The sequence below is a fragment of the Python bivittatus genome, unplaced genomic scaffold (genome assembly GCF_059951505.1).
Source record: "Python bivittatus isolate LINGU-HERP-01145 unplaced genomic scaffold, Pbiv_v1 ctg000160_np1212, whole genome shotgun sequence".
Taxonomy (NCBI): Eukaryota; Metazoa; Chordata; class Lepidosauria; order Squamata; family Pythonidae; genus Python; species Python bivittatus.
The window spans coordinates 443,930-467,744 of record NW_028277076.1 but is presented as its reverse complement, the minus strand read 5'-3'; the positions used below and the strand labels follow the sequence as shown (position 1 = coordinate 467,744).

Sequence of the window (23,815 nt, the reverse complement as noted above, 5' to 3'; positions counted from 1 at the left end):
GGCTGGGGAGAATACCCCACGCATCCCGCCTCCCGTCCTTCTGGGGAGCAGAGCACCGTCTTCTGCCTGGCAGGTTACCACAGCAACGCCAGCGCTGTGGGTGGCAGCACGGGGACGGCAAGGGAAGCCTGGAGCTCAACACTCAACTTACAACAAAAAGACACGCAGGGAGGGTCACTCACCCTCCCCACACAAAATACAAAGGCTAGCTCTGCTGGACAGCTGGAGAAAGGCCAGGAACGAGGCCTGGAAGGGTGGGGCATCTGCAAAATGGGGGGGCTTTTTAAAATTAGACAGGGAAAAAACAATGCTCAAAAGCACCGAAGTAAAGGCTCACGAAGTCAGGACGGCCGCTCCCCTTACGCAAGGACTCCTGGATCTCCTGCCACAAGGCACCAGGGAGGCAGCAGCCTCCAGTGGGCCCTGCAAGGGCTTCCCTGCTTCTGGCCCTGGACGGAGGCCTGAGGAAAGGGCCTGTGCTGTGCGAAAGGCGGCTCAGTGGCTTGGAAGATCACCCCGTTCAACCCTCTTAAGCCCAGCCTCCGCCCCTCCCTCCCTCCGTGCTGGGTGCCTCGTCCTGGCCCCAACCCTGCGCCCTTCCCAGCAAACCTTTTCCAGTGCTCAGCTGCCCTGGGCCACACCGAGGCACGCCAGCCCTGCAGTTCACGGCTCCCTCTCTGCTAGGGTCTCCTTCTGGGGAGGAGCAGCCCAGCCAAGCCAAGCCCTTTTCTCAGTGCTGACCACCCGGCCCAGGACTGGTATGTCTGAGCACGTACATGGGGCGCTCCGAGCAAGCCAGAAGCAGCCAGGATCAAATTCTGAGGGGCGCGGCGTCTCCCCTCCCGCTGAAGAAAGGAAACCAGACACAGTTGACAACCAAGAGCTTTATCAGCTGGAATGGAGGAGTGCATCGCTGGGCTGTTTTTCCCAAAAGCAAAGTGAGAAAGGGAAGAATAAAAGGAAGGGGAAGGTGAGCAGGACAAGGCTCAGCTGCCAGCTGCATTCCAGAGAACAGGCTCATGGGGGGGCTGTGGGGGAGGAGGAAAGGCCCTGAGATGCTTCAGAGGGCAATGGGTCAAGAGTAGGCTTGTCATGCACACCTTCCCTCCATGGAACGCAAGGAGGGAGGCCAGAGGCCCTGAGAGCACTACCTGTGCCATGCAGGCTGCTAGAGGTCAAGGATGGCCAGTGCATTTCCCCAAGGGGGGGCGGGGGAGGAATGTTAAAACAGCCCAACTTCAATCCACATCTAGGAACACAAGGGCACAATGGAATGCACCAGAATTTTTAACCATTCTTCCTTGAGATCATCGGAGGCACCCAGCAAGGCCGGGAAGGTGAGTGAAGGCGCAAGGAAGGGAGGAAAACACAGAAAATGTGGCGGGTGGGGAGATCCTCTGCTATCAGGAGCTGGCTGAGATTCCAGGGCAAAGACATGCAGCAGTGACTGGGAAGGGGGGAAAGCCCACCGGCCGGATGGCTCCCTGCTCAAGCAGGAGCCACGAGGCGGTGGGCAGCACCCCCTCGCTCGCCGCCTTTCTGCCAGTGTCAAAGCGAGGTTGCTGAGGACAGACGGGCTTCCAGGATGCACAAACTGGGACAACCAAGAAAAGGGGAGGGGGGAGGAGGGGGCACTTAAGTCGGTCTGTCTCTCCCCAACTCCCGGAATAAAGCCACAGGCCATTCAAACACCCCCCTCCCCTCCCCTCCCCTCCCAACACGGAAGGCCTCTGTCCCCCTCCACACACACCTGGCCGGGACCCCACAGCTTTCCAAGCTCTCAGGGGAGCCATCGGTCCATAGCCGTTTCTCTGATACAAAAATAGCACGGATCCATTGTTCGACAGGCAGCAGCCACTTCAAGCGGGACATGACGCGGCCTCCGTGGGGCAGCACCTCTTTGGGCCACCTCTCGGGAGCCTGAACCCGGGGCTCCCCGGCAGGAAGGACAAAAGGCTTGGAGCTTCCGAGCCACCCGCAGGCCCCTCCTCAGCTCCTGCCTCCTCTCGGCGGCGGGAGAGTGCTTGGTCCAGCCAGCCTTGCAATGGCGGCAGAGAAAGGTGGGGCGAAAGCAGCGGTGACGGCAGCTTCCTCCTGCAGTCGGGGCCATCTGCCCTGGGCACCTGTCCGTGGGGCTACAGTTCCTCGTAGTCTCCGCCCCCCCACTGCTTGCTGGCCCCAGCACCACCCCCGAGGAAGGCCTCCAGCTCATCGATCCCGCTGGGCTTCGCTCTGCCCCGCTGCTGCTGCTGCTTCGGGGGCTTCCTCTTCTCCTTTTCCCCTCTGTCTTCCTCCTTCTCCTTGCTCTTTTTCGGCTTGCTCTTTTTCCTCCCTGCAGTTTTCTCCGTTTCTTCCTGGAAGAGCCGTTGTGGAAAAAGGATGAAGCAGGGAAGACTAGAGAGCCCCCAAAGTATCTATTCCGAAGAGGCCCGAAGCAGCCCCTCCAAGCACGACTCTGTGCCACGCCCACTGGATTACTTTGGCTGTTGTTTTCAACCGCTGTCATAGTCCACTTTGGGAGTTTAGCTCAAAAACATGTTTTGCACGTGCACAAACACACATACACAACGACCCACCTCTTTGCTAGTTCTCTTCTTTTTTTTCTTTTTCTCCTTCAAAGACTTCTCCTTTTCCTTATCTGCAGCTGGGAAGAGAATGGGCAGGGAAAAGGAATGTGAGCTTCCCAGTAGACAAGAGCATAATCTGCAGCAGTATGAAAAATCTGCGCCACCAACTGATACCGCGTTTTGTAGGAAGGAGGTGCCTTTCGCCTGCAGCCACTCTAAGCTCCAGGCATCAGAGCACTGGGTGCTTCTTGAGAAGAATTCCTGGCACAGGAGTGCCCGCAGGCCTGAGTCGGGGGGGGGGGGGATTAGTGAACCTGGGGCTTGCTGTGCCTGCCCCATTTACAACCAATGATTCTGACCAAAACAACACGAGGGCTACCAGGCGTGACTTGCTCTCGACTTTCTCCCTTCCACCTGTCAAGGAGATCCAGGGTTGGCTTCGTCTACTTTATTCTACCGAAATGCAGAGCTAGGAGAAAGAGCCTTTCCGACAGCTGTCAGGGCATACTGCTGCACGCAGCCTCCCTCACAAGGCACACTCCGGTCCCAAGGTTTGATCCAGGGCAAAGGCCTGCTCACCTTCCTCGCTGCTGTCCCTGGGAGCTGGCTCTTCCAGGCCCAGCCCAAAGAGATCTGCCTCGTTCTTCACTCTGAAGGAGCGGACCACAGGCTTGGCCAGCGGGGGAGATCTGGAAGGGGCGTCCTCATCGGAGATGTCCGAGAGATCCTCTCGCACTGGGAATTCCTCCTGGAGGTGAAAGGAGCAAGGCACCTCAGCACCCCCTCTTTTGCCAAAATGACCCCAGAGAAGCCCTCCTTTCTGATCCATCTGCACTTCATTCATTCTGCTTCTGAGTGCACTTCCTTGGGGTAATAAGAGCACCAGCTGACCCACAGCTTACCCTTCCAGACTCATTTAGAACAAGCTGGACATCAAGGCACTGACTGAACCTCAGCACAAGCAGGTGAGCCCTTTGATGCACCCACCTCCCCCCTTTCCGCTCAGCAGCTGGTCGAGGCACGCTCAGCACCACCCTTCCCAAGAAGAGCAGCGGCCATTCTGCTTAGCGGCATTCTCGGGAGCAGCAGCAGCTGTTGGGGCGTGGGGACAGCAGAAAATCATCTGGCCCCCACCTGCACAATTCTGAAGACGACCTAATATTCTTTGCTTCAGTCTCCCCACCCCCTAGCCTAATCCTTCAACACCTAAGGTTTGGGAAGGGCAGGAACGTACAGCTCGCTTCCTCTGGCTCTCTGACTCCTCGCTTTCAAAGTCAGGATCGTCCATCACAAAGGAGAGCATCTGCGTGGCGATGGGCCCCTCGGAGTCACTCTCGGAATCCTGTTGCTTGGAGGAAGAGGTAGCTGGGGGGGGACAGGCCTCAGGGCCGCCTGCCACCGTCAAACGCTTGCTGCTGTTCATTTGCTCAAATGGAGGCTGGCTGGGGGGAGACTTCAGCTCTGCGGCCTTGGTAGATGCTAAGGGCTCTGGGAGTTTTGAGGACTTTTTGGAAGCTCTAGAAAAGGAGGAAAAGGAAACTGAGGGCAGTGTCTGGAGGCCTCGAGTCAATCAAGCAACAACAGTCTGTGCTTGTTGTGCTTCTGCAGAAACGCAGCGTGGTTCGGCGGCTCAATCAGCAACGCCTTCGTTGAAAAGAGGGAGCTGTCATTCTTCCACATTGAAGAACCCAAGTTGAAAGAGCAGGAGATGCCGAGGACACGATCTGAGGTTTGGGCGGCATGGTCATTTCTGGTACGATAAGGCTAAAGTTAACGTTGACTTTAAAAGTCATTTGGTTGGATGGACCATACTGAGAATATGGAATAGATATAAATCCAGATCGTGTCCGAAAATACCTTAATTAAAAAAGAAAAAGAAAGAAAGAAAAGCCAACATTGCACAGAACATATAACATAACATTATACAAATCTTGCCCTCCAGCACAAGTTTATGCTTCGTGCAGAATCTTCAGTATTTTGGGTGGAAATCTAATTGATTTCATGTGATTCAGTGGAACCTCGGGTTACGAACTTAATTCGTTCCGTGACTCTGGTCGCAGCCCGAAGGAAATTTCCCCAGAAGGTTCAATGTAATTACCGTTAATCCGTTCTGGCGTGGAGGACAGGGAGGCGGCTACTGCTTGGAGGGAGAGTCCCCCTCCCTACGACCACGTGACAGGGGAGGGAAAATGGCCGCGTATCCTGCTCGTACCCCGAGGTGGCGTTCGCAAATCGAGGTAAAGTTTTGCGGACGGAGCTGGTCGTAACCCGAAAAGTTCGTTAACAGAGGCGTTCGTAACCCGAGGTTCCACTGTATGCAAAAAATTGATGGGCAAAATCCCACAAACCCTGAATCTGTAAATATGCCAATAATGGTGAACATAAAGGGCTTTAAGGTTTTTCTTATATATGCATTTTTCAATGTATACGTGTTAACTGAATTTTATTGGTACTGTTCTTTTGTTTTTGTTTTTAAAGTCTGGCCCGCTATGTTACAGTTTTGATTATTTAGATTTGATAAAATGTTTAAATAATACATTTTAAACTGAACAGCAACAATTGGCCTGCTAAAGCTGGAGCTGAGAACACGTTACAGCACTCAGCTGCCTCTCCCTGCACATCTTGCTATGGGCCAGGTTGGCTGGGGCTGCTGGGAGTTGTAGTTCAGCAATAACTGGAGGCTCCCTCCCGCCACGCCCAGCACCCTTTTACCGTTTTTTTTCCTGTTCCAAGCCAGTATCTTCAGCCACCTTGATGGAGAACTTGGAGCATTCTTCTTCTTCACTTGACAAGGTCACGTTTTTGCTTGGGGCCAGCTCTGCCACTAACGGGGGCTTGCTGGACAGATGCTCATCAAGGTCCAGATCATCCTGGAAGCCAGCAACCAAGGGGTTCCCACCAGGAGCATCTCTGTCACTGTAAGAAAAAATCCCAGAGAGGTGACACATTCTGAAGGCGTGAGTAAAAACAAGCAGGGACGGGCAGGGCAAAGTCCAGAAGCTTCAGCTTGAGAGGTGGTCTTCCTCCTGAATTCCTCTGGCTGACAGTGGCCTTTCCCAGCACTGCTGCCCGAGAATTCCAGGAAGCAAATGGCATGCAAGCGAGGTGCCCTGCCTGGCACATGGGGCCTTTCTCAACAGGTGCAGAAGTCTAAAATGTGCCTTTCTAGACCACCACCCTTTTCCCTGTGCAGATTGCTTTGTTTAGGGGAAAAGCATGTCAGCGAGAATACCGTGGGGAGGAAGAAGAGCGTATCTGTCAATAGTAGATGAAGTAGATCTGGGCTGCTCACTGGAAGCCCTAATAATGAAGCTAAAGCTTAAACATTCTGGATGCTTAATGCAGAAGGCAAGAGTCACCGAGGGTTAAAAAACCTAAGCAACAGAAGGAGCCTGACAAAAGACAAGCGAGCGAAACGGCGTCTCCAGCAACACGCACAGGAGCGTACAAGCAGCAGCTGCTGACAGGCAGTTCTGGAGAGACGATGTTTGTTGTGCCACACAGAATCTGTGTGACCAGCACGGAAAGCCAGCTGCTGAAGGCACCGTGCTTTCTTGCATCTGCCACCATCCCATAGACTAAACGTAGAATCTGGAAGAGGATCTGCAATTCGGGAGTCTTCAAAAGCGGCTCCCAGCCTATTGCCGCTTTGAAGGTCACGGTGGGACAAGTGACAACGTGCCGAGCATGGAAACGCTCACTTACGAGGACAGGGAACGGAGGCCGAGAGCTAATTACAAGAGGGAGGGCACGAAGGAACAGAAAGTTGGTGGGCTCTACCTCGCCCTCCCTTAAGCCACCTTCTCTCTCCAGCATTTGCTTTCACTGAGGGGGACGAACGTGTCAGGAGCCATAAGCCCACTTCTCTTCCCTCAGAGGCTTAGTGGGCTACAGAAACTCCACTTTCCGAATCACCCAGTTTCAGTGTCGGGGGACACAGACCTGCGAGATGCAGACCAGCCATTGCAGCAGTTGAGGCCCTTTCTCTCCATTACCTGCCTTGGAAGCATAAAATGATATTTCTGGAGAAAGAGCCCAGAGCAGCTCAACTCCTTGGCAAGAGGCTGCTCCAATACCAAATAGCAGGCCACGGGGGCGGCTTGGCTGCTTCCCACCCGCTGGAACACGCACACATGCAGGAGGGCAGCAGTGAGCAGAGAGAAACCACGCTGCATGGGTGGCTGGGGCTTGAACGGCGGAGAGCAGCGTCAGGGTGCCATCTTCTGACCCCCGCTTCTCTGGGGCAGAAGAAGGTGCTTCTCGGAACTGAGGCGAGCCCTTGTGGTCGACCGCCCAGCGCAGAGCGGCTCTGCTGGGTCAGCCCACAGCACAAAGCCGCAGAGCAGGGTCTCCCCACCTGTCACTATCGGTGGGAGCCTTTGCTGCCTGTATCCCCCCTTTGTCTCTCTGCAGGATGGGGTCTTCCAGGAAGCTGTGGTCCAGGCTCTCCTCGGGGACAAAGTCCTCTACGCTCTGGACTTTTGAGGGAGCAGCTGCAGGGAGGGCAGGAACGGCAGGGTCTGGAAGGCAAGAGCAGCACCGCAGGGGAGCCGGTTAAGCCCTGACGCAGCGAGCCAGCAGACAGAGAACCCAGCTCAACAGCGGGCCTGGAAGCGCCCACAGCAGACAATTCCCGTCCCCAAGCTGGCATCATCTTGCCACAGCAGAAACGGGTGCTCAGCGTTTCTCCCATCCCCAGTAAGGACCCAAATTCCCATGCGCTTTCCAGAGAAAGGGGCCAGCAGCTGCCCTCTCACCCGGAGGGGGAGGGCCGGTCTCGGGAGCCGGGGACGTCCCAAAGAGCCGAGCGATGATGCCGCGTTTCTGCGGCGGAGCTGGTGCCGGCATGGCTGCGGGAGGCTGGGCTTCAGGAGGCAGCCCTGGTGCGGGAGGCTCAACAGGGTCCGTGACAGTGGCAGGGCTGGCCAAGCTCTGCTGGGGGGTGCCAGGGCTGGAGCCCCCTGAAGCATTGCCAGGTGGGACCACCGGTGACTGGGAACCCGAGGAAAGGCTCTGCCCGTTGGTGGCCAAAGGAGAGGCGTGCCCACGGCCTCGAGCTTCCACCATTTCGAGGAACCTGTTAGGGAGAGAAACACCAGCTCAGGAACCTCCTCCCAAACCTAGCCAGGCCTGGCCTTCATAACTGCATGCACGCAGTTAAGCCCGTGGAAAGTCCTGAGGCTGCCGGACCAGAAAGATCTTTGGCTCTCCCTTCTTTGCAGGGAACTGCCATTTGAGGAAAGGGACCTGGCGGACAACTGGGACTTCCCGCTACAGGCTTGCCATCCACCCCAGGGAACTCAGGAGCGGAAGAGCCCCTTAGGACAGACAGAATCCGAGGCAGCAGAACAACACAGCAGCTCTGTGGTTGGTGGTAACCCCAGAGGGTGGCAGGAAGTTGGGAGAGGAGAAGGCAAACCGAGGCGGGTCTCCATGGAAGAGCACACTTGCTTCTCTGAAGCAGCATCAGTGGGATGGTCCCCCCCCCCGAGAGACAGCGGCAGAGACCGGATCTAAACTACAGTTCTGGGGTCCTTTGAGAGGGAAGGCAAGAGGCTCCCAGAGCTCTCTTTACAAAGCGCAGACAGAACCCGAAGCGGGGGGGGGGAGGCCCCAGCTGAGCAGGAGCTCCCCCAAAGCCCCCCGGCACGCACACGGAGGCGACCTCAGCGGACGTACAGCTCGTAGTTCTGGTCTTCCGTCTCCTGCTGCACAGAAAGCTCCTCCAGGGTGGCGTCAATATCGAGCTGATTGGTCTCCAGCTGCCGCAGCAGAGTCTCTCGCTGCAAGAGTCGGGGGGGAGATCAGCTGCTTCGGAGCATGCAGGGGGCCACCCAGGGGTCACTGGCTCTGGGTTGGTCTGAGCTACCCCCTCCTACTCTGCCCCAAGAGGGAGGCCAAGAACCGAACAGCAGCTTTAGCCAGCGAGGTAGCAGGCTTGGGTCCAAAGCTGGGGGGTGCGGGAGGGACGGACCCAAACCACGTGGAGGTTCTGAAAGGTTTATGTGGCTCCCAGGCCAGGCTAGGAGAGATGCGCCTCCTCGGGTCTCCTTACCCTCCCGGTCACGCTGCAAAAGGCAGAGAAGCCCTGCAGGCGACCAAGAGCCTGGTGCCCAGCCAAGGGCGCAAGAAGCGTGTCCTCTGCCCTGGGGAAGCTCACTCCTCTCCCCGCTCCGAAGACGGGACCTGGCTGTGCTGCCCCCTCCCGGCCCCTGCGAGGGAATTGCTGGCAAAGGCTTACCTGCAGCTGTAGGAAGGGGATGTTGAAGAACTTGTGCAGGTATTTGAGGCCAAAGCTGTTCTTCATGGAAGACTCGGCATAGCGAAAGTAGGAGGAGCCGGGGGGCCTGTTCAGTGCCAAAGCGGGGGGAGAACAGCACTGTGAGCCAGAGGCACCGCGGGAGGGGCCCATGCAGGCTGATGGCTTGGGACAAACCCTCCAATTGCAGCTGACGACTCAGCCTGCTGAGGGGTTATTATGCTGCCCACGGCCCTTCCAAGGGACAAGTTAATGCCAGGGTCCCTTTGAAGAAGGTGGCAGGCAGCTGCTGAAGAGGCCTGCTGCCCGTGAACTTCTACGGGGGGCAATGGCTGCTGGCAGTTCAACTTGAAACAGCTGTCCAAAAAGGCACAAGAGCTAATGGAGCAAACATCCATCCGTTCGTGGGGCATGTTCAGTTTTATCCTGACAACGTCACCTGCACCAGCCACGAGGCTGGCAGATGCTAGCTTAGATAAAGAAGATCGACCAATTTATGGAAAAGGAGACCAATAGCTATCTCTGCTTTCAGGAGCAGCCTTCTGCTGAATAAGGACTATTCCCTCCATGCCTCACTTGTAAATGTACTCATGTGTCCTAGGTGGCCAGGCAGACTCAATCATTCTTAAAGATCACACAGGAAAAGCAAAGCAGATGTACAATTATTCCGCAGGCATTTCGTGCGTACGCACATAGCCGTTCCACCCACTCATCCCCTGCTGAGTTGCTGCAGATGAACGCTGTTAAAGCAGATGCCCAGTTAACTATGGAGAAAAGACCTGGGGAGAATTCACTGACCACCTGGGGAGCAACCTGAGACAGATGTGCCCAGAGGGTGCCAGTGAGATACTAGAAAATGGAGCAAGATACAGTGTGTACATTCAGACCGCTGTTATCTTTATTTAACAAGCCCACCAGAAGGCAGGTTTTAGTTGAGTGATGAGCTAAAGTATTTGAGAGCAGAAGCGGGCTATGGCCTCAGGAGGGCTTCCCAGAAGGCGGCCTGAAGCCTAACAAGCTGGTTGTTTTTACCTGTTCAGGTTGTCAATGAATTCCCGCACATCATCAGGCAGGATCACCCGGTGCTCGCCCATGTCCCGATAGTTCCCAAGCACGCACACAGGTACGTGGGTTGGGACTTTAGGAAGTTCTCTCAGGATGTAGTTAAAGGTCCTGGATGGAGTGGAAAGCAAGGGAACGACTTGAACGGTGCCCGGCCAGACCGCTGTCCTGCCACAACAGCTCTGAAAGAGGGCTGCGCCTACAGGAGGCCCAGCAGCATACTGTAGGGTACACGACTGAGACCTCTCCCCGTGGCTTAACAAAGCAGCGGAAGGAGACTCTCCTCCTCCACAGAACCAGGTGCGTCATCAGTTCTACTTGACGCTCTCCGCTCCACAGGAGCATTTATCACCTCCGGGCTTTGTGCAAACTGCAAAGTCTGACAACAAGAGGGATTCTGCGTTTCTCAGAGCAGAGGCCATGTCTCAAAGAGCACTCTTTGTCGAGAGTCACAGCAAGGGAAAGGGTGAAGGCAGCAGTCCCTACCACTGCTTGGTGATATCAAACATCATCACGACACCGTTGCAGTTCTTATACACATCCAGGAATTCCGCATCCAAAGCCATCTCGGATTCCGCCTGGGGTGGGAAGAGAACAGGATCTCAGAAAGGCACAGGCTGCTTCCCAGGAGGAGGCACCCCGGCCAGTGATGGAGCCAGCGCTTCCCCAAAGGCTTCACCCCACTCACATTTACTCACTCTGTTACAGAACGTACAAAGTTACATTTTTACACCCCTCCTTTTAAAAAAAAAAAAAAGACAGGGGCCTCCAAAGCAAGCTGGAAAAGCCCACACAGCAGAACAATCAGACTGAAGTCTGACAAACAGAACAAGAAACTTGGTTTGGGGAACTCTGTACATTCCAGCTGGCTGCCTTTTTAGACACAAATGTCCTACTTTGTCTGCAGATGCTCCCTACTCCGCTGCTGAGCTGGAGGCTGTGACGCTGGAGGAGGCCCTGGGCAGAGGCTCCTATTCTACTACTCAGAAGATAGGTGTGGCCACCCCCAGCTATTCAACTGTAAGAGAAAACGTGGCTTTTCAACCGCTTCTGGTGGTGTGATGCCGGTGAGGCTGGCATGCTGCTTGGATCATGTATCCTTGTCAACAGGCCTGCCTTCCATTCCTGTTTCTCATGGAGGCCAGCTGGAAAGCTTAAAATGCCTATCCCGTTTCATACTCAGGGCAAGGCCCTGAGGCCAGCCAGGAACCTACTCAAGGACACCCCAGCAAACCCATTGTGGGTGCTCTTTCATGCCCCCCTCCCTGTTTACTAGCACTGCAAATCTAAAGGGCCTTCAATTCTGTTTGCCCCCTGCTTTTGGGCTGGAGTTGGCAGCTGATTCCCCCAATGAATTTGGCCTACATACACCTCAAATTATCAGAGGACCTGGGGCTGATCACAGCCTCCAGGAAACCAGAGGCTGCACCACATGCAAACGGAGGATTTGATGCTTTACAAGACTGTCAAAGCGTGCCTCACCTCCTGAGGATCGTTGTCTAGTTTCAATCCATCTCCCCGTTTTTTGCACTTGCCTACAGTATTTGAAAGGAAAAGGAAAGGAAAAACTGCTGTGAAAGTTGTCAGTCCCCCAGCTGAGCAGAAGAAAGAGCCCCAAGCATGCAGCTTCTCCCACATCCCACCTCCAATCTCAGGCACAACTCCTCTGCCTTTGCAAGCTCGAAAGAGGAGACATCCCCTCACTTTCCAGAAAGAGGAGAGAAAAACTGGACAGGCTTAACATACATTTCAGGTGGGGGCATTCAAGTGTAGCACCAGTATCCACTTATTTCTGCTAAACCAGGCCTCTTCTTTCCTCCATTAAAACGGGACCCACACTTCATTCTTCTATTTATAAAGGCTTCACTTCAGAATCAGAAAAAGCCCCCTGCCCTTCTGAAATTGCCACAGCTGTGAAAATGGAAGGCCAGGGGGAGTCCCTTCCCAGGTCAACCAAGTCTCATTCCTGAATATGATTCTGATGAGGAGGCACAACGGGATTCCAATTTTTTTTCTCTGAGGCCAAGGGGAAGGAGGAGAAGCCAAAGCGGTGGCTGGTTTGGACACACAGTCGGCCTTCTCCTTGGAGGACCCGGGCTCACAAGATTCTTTACTCCCCTTAACTAAGAAGAACTAGATGAAATTATTTTTGATGTTAGTTTTTAGAACTGAAAAAGTGAAAGAGTACTTCCTGAATGGCAGACACCCATTTCTAAATACTGTCAGGCCTAATCCAAATATTTTATTACGATTGTAACATCAGAATGAAAAAGAGACCTTACCTTTATCAACCACATCCCAGACTTCGACCTTCACAATATCATCAGTAGCTGGAAGAGACACCCAGACATACAGATTAGAAAAGAAGAGCTCGCCCAAATGCAGTTCATTCAAACGCAGAGTCAGAACTACCCTTGACCCACGTGGCACAGAGCAGGTGGCTGGATGTGTTAAAAAAACTGAAAACCAGCCTGCACGAGCAATGTGCCTTTAGCAATGAGGAGACTAGAGCAGTAGTGATGCAAATGTTCAAATGAACACAACAGGCAGCAAAGAAAAAAACGCTTCTCCTGCTTCTGCCCCCAACAGCCAGCAAAACTCACTCTTATAATTCCAGTGGATGCTGGTGACTTGGATCTCCTGAGTTGGAATATATTCTTCAACAAACTTTTTTCCCTGCAGCCGATGCCACAGAGTGGTCTTTCCTGTGTTTCTGTCACCTCGGATGACAATTTTCACTAGGAAAGAAAAATTAAGGAATAAAACCAGTCTGCAGACTGAGGGTTCACCTTTGCGAATTCTGGTTTTTTTACACCATTGTAGTAAAAGAAGACAAACAAAACAGCGGAAGTATTCCTACCTTTGGCTATGTAAAAAAATAAACTTGGGAAGACAGAAAAGCCAAAACAGTATACTGGGAGTCTTGTAGCAAATGATTTGTTTAACCTCTTATTTGGCAAAGCAGTAGCACAGCTACCTTTCAGTAACGTGCTGCTCTTACAGTAGAGTGGGGTGGGGTGGGTAAACCTGTCCACACCCTGTATTCTGCAGAAACTGAACTCTGGGATGTGAGCAAAGGCAGACCAGCTTTTCAGACTGCATCCGATGCTGTTGACTGAACTGTTATCTTTGCCACCCCTCCTTTGCAACAATATGAAATCCTGGGAACAGAATGGGAACGAGAAGAAGAAGGAAGTCATGACAAGTGTGGAGAGCTTACCTAAGCAAACTTAGAGGGGGACAAGCTGCACTTTCTTGCATGGAGAAATTAGACCTTTCTTGCAAAAAGAGCAGCCCCACCAGTTCAGTTTGGTGCATAGCCAGGAGGAATTAAGCTTTGCCTGCCCACCAATCTAGTGCTGTTCTGTTCCTGCCACAATACTACTACTACTGATATAGGAAGGCCCACTGCTCGAGTGCAGAGCATAAAGCTAATCACCACTTAAACGCTTGATTACTACTTGTGAGAATACGCTGCAACATGTTATCTATGGCTCTTCGGACAGTCTGAAGGGAGCTCAGATACAGCCAAGGATCAACAGCAAGAGGGAACAAGCACCACTACGATCTGCACTGCCACAAGCAACGTGATGTTAAAATGCTGTCACTTGGGTTTTCCCCATAGGTATACCAGCGATACTCAAAGCTACCAACATGAAGACGGCAACACAGGCCACTGAGAGGACCTCTTTTAAGGACACCACAACTCAGATAAGCTCAACCGTATCGCCTTATTGTGGCCCACTGAGACATCATGAATCTGGCAACAACTGAAGACATGCCTGGGAATCAGCATCAGAAGTTGATCTGCACGTGACCAGATAGACAAAAGAATCAGCACGCGGAGTTCGCACACAACCTCCTCCAGAACGTAATTTAGGCCATTAATACAGAGATTAGTGACCCTGGATTGCCAAATCACTCCCAAACATGAGATAACCTCTTACTCCAAGGCAACACATCTGATGAAACTTCTCACATCCAATCTATTCTTGAAAATCACATGGATGCAGCTCTCCAGATCACCTCACAGACAACAATGCTCACCCACCTGACTCTCACTCTTTTCACGCTGAGAGAGATATGCCACTGAGGTTGCTACGGAGATTGGAAAGTTTCTCATGAAGGCGGTAATGGGAAACCGCGGTAAAAAAAAAAAGGTGATGAAGACAGAGGTAGATCTGCCACAGACCGCTTTTTTACCCTCTCCTCAGAAAACAGCCCACGAGAGAAAAGATGCAGCATGTAGGATGCCTGGTTCTCTGTTAAGAAGGCTGCTACAAATGCTGAGCAAGATGCCCCCAGCTTCTTCCATAAAGTGAGGCAAAAGCACCATCGCTGCAGAGAGAGAGAAATATTTAGTGTGCCTATATACAGGCATCCACTTTTTAAGATAAACAAATGGCTGAGGCAGGAATGGCTGTTGGCAGTTGTAGCAGTTCATGCCAATAATCTCCAGCCTTTTCAGAGGCACAATTTAGAAACTAAATTTTAAAAAATTAATTGCAGACGTTCTAAATTCCACATACTGAAAAATTAAGCTGCTCACTTAATTCCCTGTTGATCTAAACAGGGATGCGGATTCTGGAGCTTCCTGGGGAAGGGGCCACACAACTGAAATAACCTATTTCATCACCTTGGTTACTTAGATGCTATTAAAACCAGGGCATCACAGGAGGATGATCTTGGTTGCTCTGGGACAGTTAAGAAAATTCAGGTATTCACTTCAGAGAGACATCAGGGAGTGGGCCAATGCTCCCATCATTATGTCCTACTCAAACCAGGAAACTAAGTCTGTAATCCAACCACTCTCAACATAGATGCCAATTTCACTGCAATGACCTGGACTTGGTTCCAAGCAACTGAGTAGGATTGTGTTTGTGCAGCCATCCCGCAGACACAGCAGATCCCGGTGATAACATTCTCTGAGAGCGGTCTTGATCAAAGGAAAGAAGTCAGGGGCACAAAAAATATTCCAACAGCAAGACATCACTTGAAGGACTCCAAAGAAAACAAATCAGCAGCTGACTGACAAAGCAAATGCTTCTCTTCCAGTCACCAGCCTGCAGATCAACTCAACAAAGCCTCGTACATCAAAAAAACACGGCTGCAGGAGCCGGCTTCAGAAAGAAAAAAAATCACACACACAAAATCCTTTGTAAATGTTTTTGTGCATACCCAGGTGACACAGGGCAGTTTGAATAAAGCAAGAATGGGACCGGTGTCACGGGCCCTAGGGAAGGAACAACCTGATAAGTTTGAGTGCTTTTTGGAGGGGTGATAACCTCAGAAGAGTATTTACACCACTCCGAACAAGCATCTGATTCCTAAGTACGATAAGGCAGCCAGTTCCCTGCACAAAGGATGTTGGCTGCAGCTCTCTGTTTTCAGAAGTACCAAAGCTGGTCTCCGGCGAAGCCAGACATCCCAGATGTTGAGGCTGGCAGCCCTAACCGTCCTCCGAATTAACTGCTGCTCCCTGATCCCAAGCTTATTCGTTCTTCCTGGAAAAGAAAGTCAAGCGTTCGCCTAGGTATCGGCAGTCGATGCTCTCCCCTCACCCCCAACTCGCAATCCAAGTGCTCTTGCTATTGGCAGCTAGCCTCAGAGCGCATTTCGGGGAGGGGGGAAGGAAAGACAGAATCCAAAAAGCAAATTAAGGCCGTATGCACCGTTTCTCCCTCACGCAGCCCCAAAGAGCAGGCAGAGGCCGCTGGCAGGGATCGCCCAGCCCACCTTCGCCGCATAACCCCCAGAGGGAAGCCCGGCCACGTTGGGCTCCCCCCCTCGCAAGGCCCCCCGCGCCAGAGTCCCGCGAAAGAAGACGGCGACGACACCCGCAGGGCCCCCAGCCAGGCCGGGCGACCTCGCCGTGGCGCCGGAGCTCGCCCCGGACCCCCTCCAGCATCGCCCCCTCCAGCCGCCGCTCACTGTTATACTGGACGCCCTTCGCGAAGCGCCGCTGCAGCGCCTGGTTCATGGACTGGAGCCCCGCCGGGATGGGCCTGTCCCGCCCCGGGGCCTGGTCGGAGCCCACCAGCTTCTTCAAGGCCGAGAGCATTGTGAGGCGCGGGACGGCGCTCCGCGGTCGCTGCGCCCGGCCCGGCCCGGCGAGGCCGCCTACTTCTCCGCCCGCGGCCGCTGAGCCGCCGGGCCCCGCGCGCTCCCTGGAGCCGCCGTCCCCGCCGGGGCGGCCGGAGCTGCTTCCAGGGCGGGCGCCTCCGCTGCTGCCGCCGCCATCTTCCCTTTTCCTCGCCGAGCAACCAGGAAGGAGGTGCCGACGTAGGACGCGCGCGGAGCCAGGCTACGGCAGCCCGCGAGGCACCTTCCGGGGAGAAACGCCGCGCCAGAGCAGAGCGGAAGTGGGCGGTGCGCCCGCGTCCTGGGACTACGGGAGCCCGCGGGGGCCTAAAGAGATACAACCACGCTGTGCGGGGAGGGGGTGGAAACCGCTCCGCTTTTAACGACGCCGCTGCCCCGGCTTGTCTTCTGCAGCCACGGATCTGGGAATGGAGGCGGGGCAGGAAATTTCTAGAGCCTCGTTTGGTTGGGGGAAAAGAGGACGGCGGCATTGCAGCGGACTACAGCAAGCAGCTGAGGACAGAAGGGCCGGAAACGCGGAATCGCGTGCGCCGCCATCTTCCACGTATCCTAGCAACCAGGCAAGCCGCGAGGCCTTAGGACGGCGGCCCGCGAGGGACGAGAACGGCTCCTCGAAAGCCGGGCGCTGCGCCTGCTCACGAGGCTCGCGGCTTCCACCTTCGGGCGAAGCGGCCCTCGCAAGCTCACGTTGGCCTGAGCTCCTGAATCGAAGCCTTGTACCGAGTCGGGACGGCCTGCTAAATCGCAGGGGCCACTAGAGGGCAGCAGAGTGAGAGGTCCCTGGGTCTGCTCGCTGCCCCCTAGCGGCCACCTGGGGGCTTGCAGGCGAAACGGGGTGCCCTCCAGCGCTGCCGCCTTGAGATGTGACCGCCTCTGCCCGATCCTTTTGCCCGACGCCCCTGAAAATCAAGCCCAAGCCAGGATCTGCCTCCCAGTGGCGGAAGGCAGGCCGGGTTGATTCACCTGGGAACTGATGCCCGCCTGCCACCCCCTCCCACCCAACCCTGCACGCAGCGGCGGAATAAAAAGACCGGCGTGGCCCTGGCACCCAGGAAGTCCTGCATCCCCTGCACCACGCTGCCTCGCCAGCCACCCGGCCTGCGTTAAACGTCTCTGCGCCGCCCTCCCAATGAATTCTGTGCCCGGGAAGACGCGGTTAGGGGCACAGCGACATTGGCCTCTTTGGGTCTTTATTCCAGTCCTGGAGCTCTGGAGGGCCTCCCTTCTGCGCACTTGGCGGGGGCACGCTCGAAGGCAGTCTCGGTGCCATTTTAAACAATACAGATTAAAAGAGAAACTGGGTAGAGTCAAATCCCCGCAGCTGGGGGGGCAGCCGAGTTCTCGGGAGCCTCATTTTTTGGCCCCCCTCTGCTTCTTCTTGACCACCTTGGTCTTCTCATCGATGAGCCTCAGGCCCTGCTTCTTGATCTCCTCCCGACCGGGCACGTAGCTGTGGTCGATGTCCGCAAAGTTAAATGCTTCTGTGGGGGGCAGAGAGAGACCAGGAGCAGGCAGGCCTACGGCATGGCGAGCAGCTCGCTAAGCGGCATGGGATGTGCGGGCCAAAACATGAAACTGCATCGGGGGGCCAGGAGAAGAGAGAGTTCCTTGCTTAGGCTCCCCCCCCCCCAGATATTACAGGCAGACCTCGCTTAACAACCCTAACTGGGGCTGGGAACTCTGCTGCTAAGCGGAGCGGTCACTAAGTGGGAAATCACATGACTGCGACTGTGCTTTCTGGCTGGGAAGAGACAAGACTAGTCAGTTTCACACCTTTGGCGTTTGTTTGCCGCCCAACCGCTCCCGGCCCTTTGGAAGGCCCCAGTGCCCGCTTGCTGCCTTGGTCACCTCGAAAGCCACGTGATCACGCCAGCAGCCCGGGGCTGGGAGCCACAGGCACGCTATGCAAATAGCTTACTCTCTTGAAATCCCTTTTTCTCCAATTTCTCTGCTGGGGGGGAAGGATCAGGCAAAGGAGACATTGCCTACAGAAATTGCTTGCTTTTTTCCTCCCCCCGCCCCCCTCGCAGAGCGGAGTGCGGATCCAGTGCGGCCAGCCTTCGCAGGGAGAAAACGAAAAGGGTATTTCACAGGACAGCTTAGGAAGAGGCATCAGCTGGGGATTGTAGTTCTGGGTGGGGGGAAACTAACTCTGCAAGAGCCCCCGAATGAGGCTCAACCCACAGCTGCACGACGGCCGAGCGGGATCTGCTCGGAGCACAGCCCTTGCCGCCCCCCACAAGACGGTACGGACCTCGGACATCCTCTTCGTCCTCATCGAAAGTAATTCTCAGGTTCTGGTGCTCCTCTCTAGTGCTCTCCTCCAGGAAATTCCTGAGGTGGACAAACGTCTGTCCAGATTGCAGATTAGGGTTAGAAGGTGGCAGGCGAGAGACCGAAGCAGGTGATGCACAGAGGCACTGCCATGTTCCCCAAACGACACGCGTGTCGCCCCGCGACCCCACTGGCTGGGCTCTTTTTGCCCTGCAGCGGGAAGCGGGCAAGCCGGACCGGGCTGAGCCAGGGAACGGGGGCTAAAACGTCCGAAGCCAGCGCAGAGGCTAGGGAAGACTTCTGGCTGAGCTGGGGAACATCACGCCTTCCAGAGGCGGAATCAGGGTCCTGCCAGTGCCAGAATGGCATTTCCTCTTGCTCCCGGCCAGCGTAAAGGGGCTTTGGGAGAAGACTCACCTCATTGCTGTCTTCTTGGCTGAAGTTGTACGAGGGCAAATTGAGAGTCATTCGGCTCAGGTGCAGAAGTTTCATTTCACAGAACTGCAGCTTCTTGAACACGTCCTCCATCTTGGGGAACCCCTCCTAGAAAGCAGGGGATGAAGGCCCGGGGCAGACCCTCTGCATCTGGAGTTGAAGCTGGGCCCTCCGGCTTCCAACCTGTTTCTCCGCAGAGAAGGGGCACAACCCAAAGGGATGGACGACTTCCCCCAGCCCTCCGAAGGTGGGGTCGGGCAGAGAGGAGGGAGAGGCCATGGGCAGAGGGCTTCCCGGAGGCCTGCTCTGGATCACGGCTGGGGGGCTGCTGGCTAGGAAAACCTTTCGAGAGCGCAACAGACCTGGCCAGGCACGCTGATGTCACACAGCCTCATGATCAGGTTGTCAACCCCATTCTCGAAGTGGAGGAGAAGCTCCTGGTTTCTGGAGACATGGTCACGGACCCGCAAAAGCCTTTCTTCCTCCTTCTCCAGGTTCTTCTGCAGATTCTCTTCTAGCTTCTTTGAGCTGGGAGGAGAGGCCACATTATTTTTTGTGCGGGGAGCAACTGTGGCCAGAGGTGGTCCCGGGAGGCTTCCAGTCCTGGCACCTCCGGCTCCGCTGAAGCGCTGGCAGAGCTCGCGGCAGGTACCTGAGGAAGCCCAGGGACTGGTGGAATTTCAGCTGGGCTCGCTCCAGCTCCAGGACCCGCAAGTGGGCCTTGAGGTCTCGCCGCTTCTTCTCCGATTCGGCGATCTGCTGCTGCAGGTTCTCCTCAGACTTCTTCTGGGCCATGAAGCGCCCAGCGATATCCTGGCAGGGAAGGGCAGAAAGAGGGGGAAGAGCAGCTGGCGTTTGTGGGGCCAAGCTTGACAATCATTCGGAAGCCCCTTCCCCACACTTCACCTCCCCAACTCGCCTCCTCTCCCCCTACGTCAGAGTTCCCCTTTGAAGTATGGGCACGGGCCTCAACTGAGGGGCAGGGGCTTGAGAAGAGGGGGATCCTCCCAGCCCCCCTCCCAGAGACCAGAGGGCTTTTGCATGCAAGCAGGAGCGCTCCACCGGGTCAGAAAGCGGGTTGTTTTCACCAGTTTAAGCAGTACGAGGGTGTCTGATGAGGACTTCAGCAGCTCCGGCTCACGTCTGAAAGAACTAATAAAACGCAGCTCCTGACGGTATTTTTGGAGAATAAGAAAAAGGGGCAGGATGCGGGGCTGCTGAAGCTCCCCTCTTACTGCTCATGGCTGAGCCTTGGAGGAATCCAGATCAGGGCAAAGGAACCAGGAAGGCAGGGCCGGGGCAAGCGGGCAGAGGGTAGAGCCACTGTACGTACCCAGAGATGTGAGCACTGCACGGCACTTTTGATCTTCTCTACCTCGGTGGTCACCAGACTCTGGTACTCAATCTGGGCCTTGGAAGCCTCCAGCTTTGCCCCTGGAAGAACAGAACACCCAGAAAGGCCTCTCCAACGAGGTGCCCTCCGGATGCAACACCCGCCACCCCCAGGCTGTAGCCTTTCAGAGGAACCCTTAAATTAACCCTTAAAGGAACAGAACGTCTGGCTGCAAACCGGCATATTTACCCCTCAATCCTTCGTGGATGATCAGGGAAGGGAACTCCACGTCTCGCCGGGCTTGCTGAAAATAAAACCAAACAAACGAATGAGGGGAATGGGGCTCTCGCAAAAGGCAGAGGCGCCTCAGGAAGCCCACTGGGGGGCTCAAGGCATCAGCCCTCAACCTCCTCTTTGTCCCCCCCCCAGGCATGCTACCTTAAACGTGGAGGGTCTCCTCAAAGCCAGTAGCCGAATCCTGTACTGGCTTGTTAAAGAAGGCTAGCGTGGCTCCAGATGCCTCCAGAAGGACTGACTCACCATCCGCCGGTGCCTCTCACTGGCATCCTTCATGCGGATCCGTTCTATCTGTTTCTTCTGGATGCTAAGCGAGTTTTCCCTGAATTTTTTCTCGGCAATTAGCTCGTTTTCTGTGTTAGTCATGTCCACCTGTGACAACAGGAGAGGAGTGGGTGGGAGCGGCGGGGAGGAGGCTGAGGGGACAGAAACCTGCACCCTTTGCTCTCACCTTGGCAGCCTCCATGGCTTCCAACATATCGATGGCCATCAAGTCCATTCCCTTCAGTTCCATCTTATAGATGCTCACCCGGCGCTCCAAGTCATCCAGGATGAAAGGAAAGTGAGAAAGTTCCTGGAGAGAGGAAAAGACTCTGGGAAGCAGCGTCGGGTAGAGGTGGGAGGCGCCCTGGTCCCAAGTGCAGCCATCAGGGCCACAGCTGGAGCAGGAGGGAGTTCAGCTGTGTCTCGGTCCTTCGTCTCTTTCTACTTTTAGAGCCCACAAAGTGAACGGGCTGCAGATCTGTTACCCAAGGGGAGTGCTTCTGGCCACAAGCCCAAAGGGTATCCCTTGGGGCCTTCAGAATGGGGACCACCCTCCAGGCATGAGGACAGAGGGAGTTCCGCCATTTGGATCAGACCCAAGTCCCTCTGCGAGCAAGATGACTCCATGCAGAGGCTGACCAGAGGCAGCCAAGCTGGACTCACATCTCTCAGGACGTCCAGCATCTTCACATACAGGATGTAGATCTTTTCTGCAGTCACAACGTTGAAGTGCATCTTCTCAATGTTATTCTCCAGCTGACGGATTGTCTGAGCACGCAAAAAAGGCAGAGGAAGACATCTCTCTAAAAAAGGCAATGCATCCTTTGCATCGTCTGGATGAACAGCATCCTTGAAGCTCAGACACGAGGCTTCACTGACATTTACCTAAATGGTCTTCCCTAACTTGGGTTGAACGGCAACTCCTACCACCTGCGGGCTGACTGGGCCTATGGCCCAGCACGTGTGGAGAGGAGATCTTCAGAACTGATCATCCTGCCAGCTGCCTGCCGTAAGTGCTTCCCAGAGCAGGAATTTCCCAGGGAGCAGTCTGGGATCCTCCGGCCCAGGGCCACGCAGCCACCCCTCTCACCTGGAGCTGGATCCGGGCCTCAGGACTGGCCGTTTCCAAGTCGATGAGGTCCTGCAGCGTCGTCTGGAGCTCTTCGAGGCGTTTCCCCCGGCGCTTGACTTCGTGCAGCAGGATATTGTGGGTGTTCATCCGATCAAAGACCCAGTTGCTCAGGGTCTCTCGTGCTTGCTGTGATGGGGTGGAAGGGCATGTTGAGGAGACCCTGAAGGAAAGGTGATGGGGGAAAGCTGTGCTTCTCGGTTACCTCCACAGTATATTCAGCCAAAGCCATTTTCACCCGCTTCTCTCGGCAGGCCTTGTTGATTGTGACGTGGTCATACTACGGGGAGCACAGAGAGGGAGGGTGAGGGACTGGAGAACAGGTTTCTGATGGGGACACAGCTGGTGCCACCCAACAGGGCAGCGGGCAGGCTGAGAGGGTTTGAAATTAAACAAGCCTCACCTCGCCTTGCCTGTTGTTGTCCCCCTTGCTCAGGACTCATCTAAGCCTGGGAGAGATCCAGACCTCTTACCTTCAGCCCAAGATCCAGCTCGTGCACGTCCTCCCGGAGGGTAGCGCGCAGAAAGCCAATCGTGTCCCTGTTTCTGCACACTGCTTCCTCCCTTCCTTGAGTGAAGAGCCTTTTCCCTTGATCTGGAAAGAAGCAGAAGGCGGAGGAGACTCACAGGGGCCATCGAGGGAAAAGGGGTGCTGGGCCAGGCAGACCTCGAACCAGAGCCAGTAAGACCCTTCTAGGAGCTCCCCAGATAAATACAAGCCCCGGAACGAACACTTCAGCTAATGTGACCGGTGCCAAAGGCCTGCCAGAAGCCTGAAACCCTGCAGATCCACCAAGGTGAACGCACTCGGTGGGCCAAAGGAGGGTTACCTTGCATGTGAATGATGGCCCGCAGGTCATGGATTTGCTCCTTGAGGTCTTTCTTCCTCTTGAACCTCATCGTGGCCCTTTGGATCACGTCTCGCTGAGCTCCTGAAAAAACCCCGCGCCCAGAGGGTGCAAGCAAAGCTGCAGCCTCCTGGTCTGGCCCACCAGATTGCTCTCTCTTGTTCCGACCTGGGTTCGTGCAAGACTCTGCTGCAGCTCTATGACATCTGATGGGAGATTGTGATGCCTTTATGCGTCACCGGGTTCTAAAGATCCCCCGTGGAACCCCGTGAGGGGTCTCCCGGTCAGAATTCTGCCCCGAAGAGCTGGACGATTCTCCCGGGGCTGCGGGGGCTGGCCCAGACACCCTGCCGCTTCTCCGAGCGGGTTGTTCCCAGCTAGGGAGGGAAATGGCCAGCTTACCATCTGACCGAGGGGGCCACCAGATCCCCTGCAGGGGAAGGCTCCCCATTCCAGTTTGGCCCTGCTTAACAAAGGCTTCTGGAGCTCTGCCAGCTCCTGGTTCCAAGCTGGCTCCATCCGTAACGCCTGAGGCTGAGTTTCAGCTTGGGCTGCCGCTTCAGCCCATCAGCCCTGAAAGAGCTGCCTCCTGGTTCTGCGCGAATCTCCGTTTAGCCCAAGCGATTGCCTTTCCCAGGCCATCGGGCTAGCTGGCCTGTTTCCCGTGTGATTGGCTAAGCCGCCCATCATCTCAGCCGGCAGGGAGTGGTGCCGCAGATCTGCTTACAGAGAATGCATCTCTGATTTCGGTCCTGTCAACAGCCTGGTGAATCCTGGCTGCTGGACTTCAATAACATTGCATGTTTAGAATCCAACGTCCAAACTGGAAACCTTGGAAGGTCGTTGTCCCCCACTGTTTGCTTTAGTTAATTATTCCTTGGAACAAACAGTGCTTGGGTGTCTGCAGGCTGACAGAAAGACCCCAAGTCCGGGTGCCTTTGGCCAACCCAAATCAAAGCAAGAATCTCTAGGAATGGCTGCCGCAGGTGGTGCTCTGCAAAGGACGAGGGGACCCCAAGGCAGCCGCGGTCCAAAAGAACGTTACAATTCTGCAGTCAAGGCTGGGGTTTGGCGAGACCCCGTCTCAGCTGGGTGAACTGGGGGACAATTGGAGGGAAGCCACCTCTTCCCCTTATCCAAATAGATTTCTCTGTCCCCCTCCTCTGAAGGGAAATGGGTTCACACGCACCCCAAACTCAACTGGGAGGGTTTCTGCAGGAGACCCGCTTCCGCGGGTCCTCAAAC

General features: G+C 55.1%; 2 protein-coding genes across 3 annotated transcripts; both read right to left on the bottom strand.

Moving 5' to 3' along the window:
* Window positions 1-869: 869 nt before the first annotated feature.
* RABL6 (RAB, member RAS oncogene family like 6) lies at window positions 870-16,190 on the bottom strand. The gene is made up of 15 exons (XM_025165950.2): window positions 15,820-16,190; window positions 12,492-12,626; window positions 12,171-12,218; window positions 11,371-11,423; window positions 10,375-10,466; window positions 9,859-9,999; window positions 8,809-8,914; window positions 8,247-8,350; window positions 7,325-7,644; window positions 6,925-7,087; window positions 5,280-5,483; window positions 3,802-4,084; window positions 3,147-3,315; window positions 2,577-2,644; window positions 870-2,354 (listed from the first exon to the last, which is right to left on the bottom strand). The coding sequence occupies exons 1-15, from the start codon at window positions 15,947-15,949 to the stop codon at window positions 2,136-2,138; spliced, it is 2,235 nt and encodes a 744-aa protein (XP_025021718.1). The 5' UTR covers window positions 15,950-16,190; the 3' UTR covers window positions 870-2,135.
* A 953-nt stretch (window positions 16,191-17,143) lies between these two features.
* On the bottom strand, window positions 17,144-23,400 carry CCDC183 (coiled-coil domain containing 183). 2 transcript variants are annotated; one of them, XM_088146786.1, is made up of 15 exons: window positions 22,973-23,400; window positions 22,553-22,776; window positions 22,196-22,317; window positions 21,928-22,002; window positions 21,684-21,851; window positions 21,257-21,361; window positions 20,781-20,903; window positions 20,573-20,701; window positions 20,282-20,336; window positions 20,033-20,133; window positions 19,352-19,512; window positions 19,062-19,227; window positions 18,682-18,807; window positions 18,245-18,341; window positions 17,144-17,471 (listed from the first exon to the last, which is right to left on the bottom strand). In XM_088146786.1, the coding sequence occupies exons 2-15, from the start codon at window positions 22,620-22,622 to the stop codon at window positions 17,341-17,343; spliced, it is 1,629 nt and encodes a 542-aa protein (XP_088002912.1). In that variant the 5' UTR covers window positions 22,623-22,776; window positions 22,973-23,400; the 3' UTR covers window positions 17,144-17,340. The 2 variants fall into 2 exon arrangements, with proteins under 2 accessions (XP_088002912.1, XP_025021720.1); XM_025165952.2 differs by having other exon boundaries at window positions 22,553-22,654.
* Window positions 23,401-23,815: the final 415 nt, after the last annotated feature.

Excerpts from the sequence above, each read along its gene's own strand:
- RABL6 (XM_025165950.2), bottom strand. The coding sequence starts at position 15,949 with ATGCTCTCGGCCTTGAAGAAGCTGGTGGGCTCCGACCAGGCCCCGGGG. Across the intron at positions 10,000-10,374 it reads TTTGATATCACCAAGCAGTG|GACCTTTAACTACATCCTGA; the intron begins GTAGGGACTGCT and ends CACTCCATCCAG. Across the intron at positions 7,645-8,246 it reads GAAGACCAGAACTACGAGCT|GTTCCTCGAAATGGTGGAAG; the intron begins GTACGTCCGCTG and ends TCTCCCTAACAG.
- CCDC183 (XM_025165952.2), bottom strand. The coding sequence starts at position 23,021 with ATGGGGAGCCTTCCCCTGCAGGGGATCTGGTGGCCCCCTCGGTCAGAT. Across the intron at positions 22,318-22,552 it reads GGCCATCATTCACATGCAAG|ATCAAGGGAAAAGGCTCTTC; the intron begins GTAACCCTCCTT and ends GCTTCTTTCCAG. Across the intron at positions 19,513-20,032 it reads TGCAGTGCTCACATCTCTGG|GATATCGCTGGGCGCTTCAT; the intron begins GTACGTACAGTG and ends CTTCCCTGCCAG.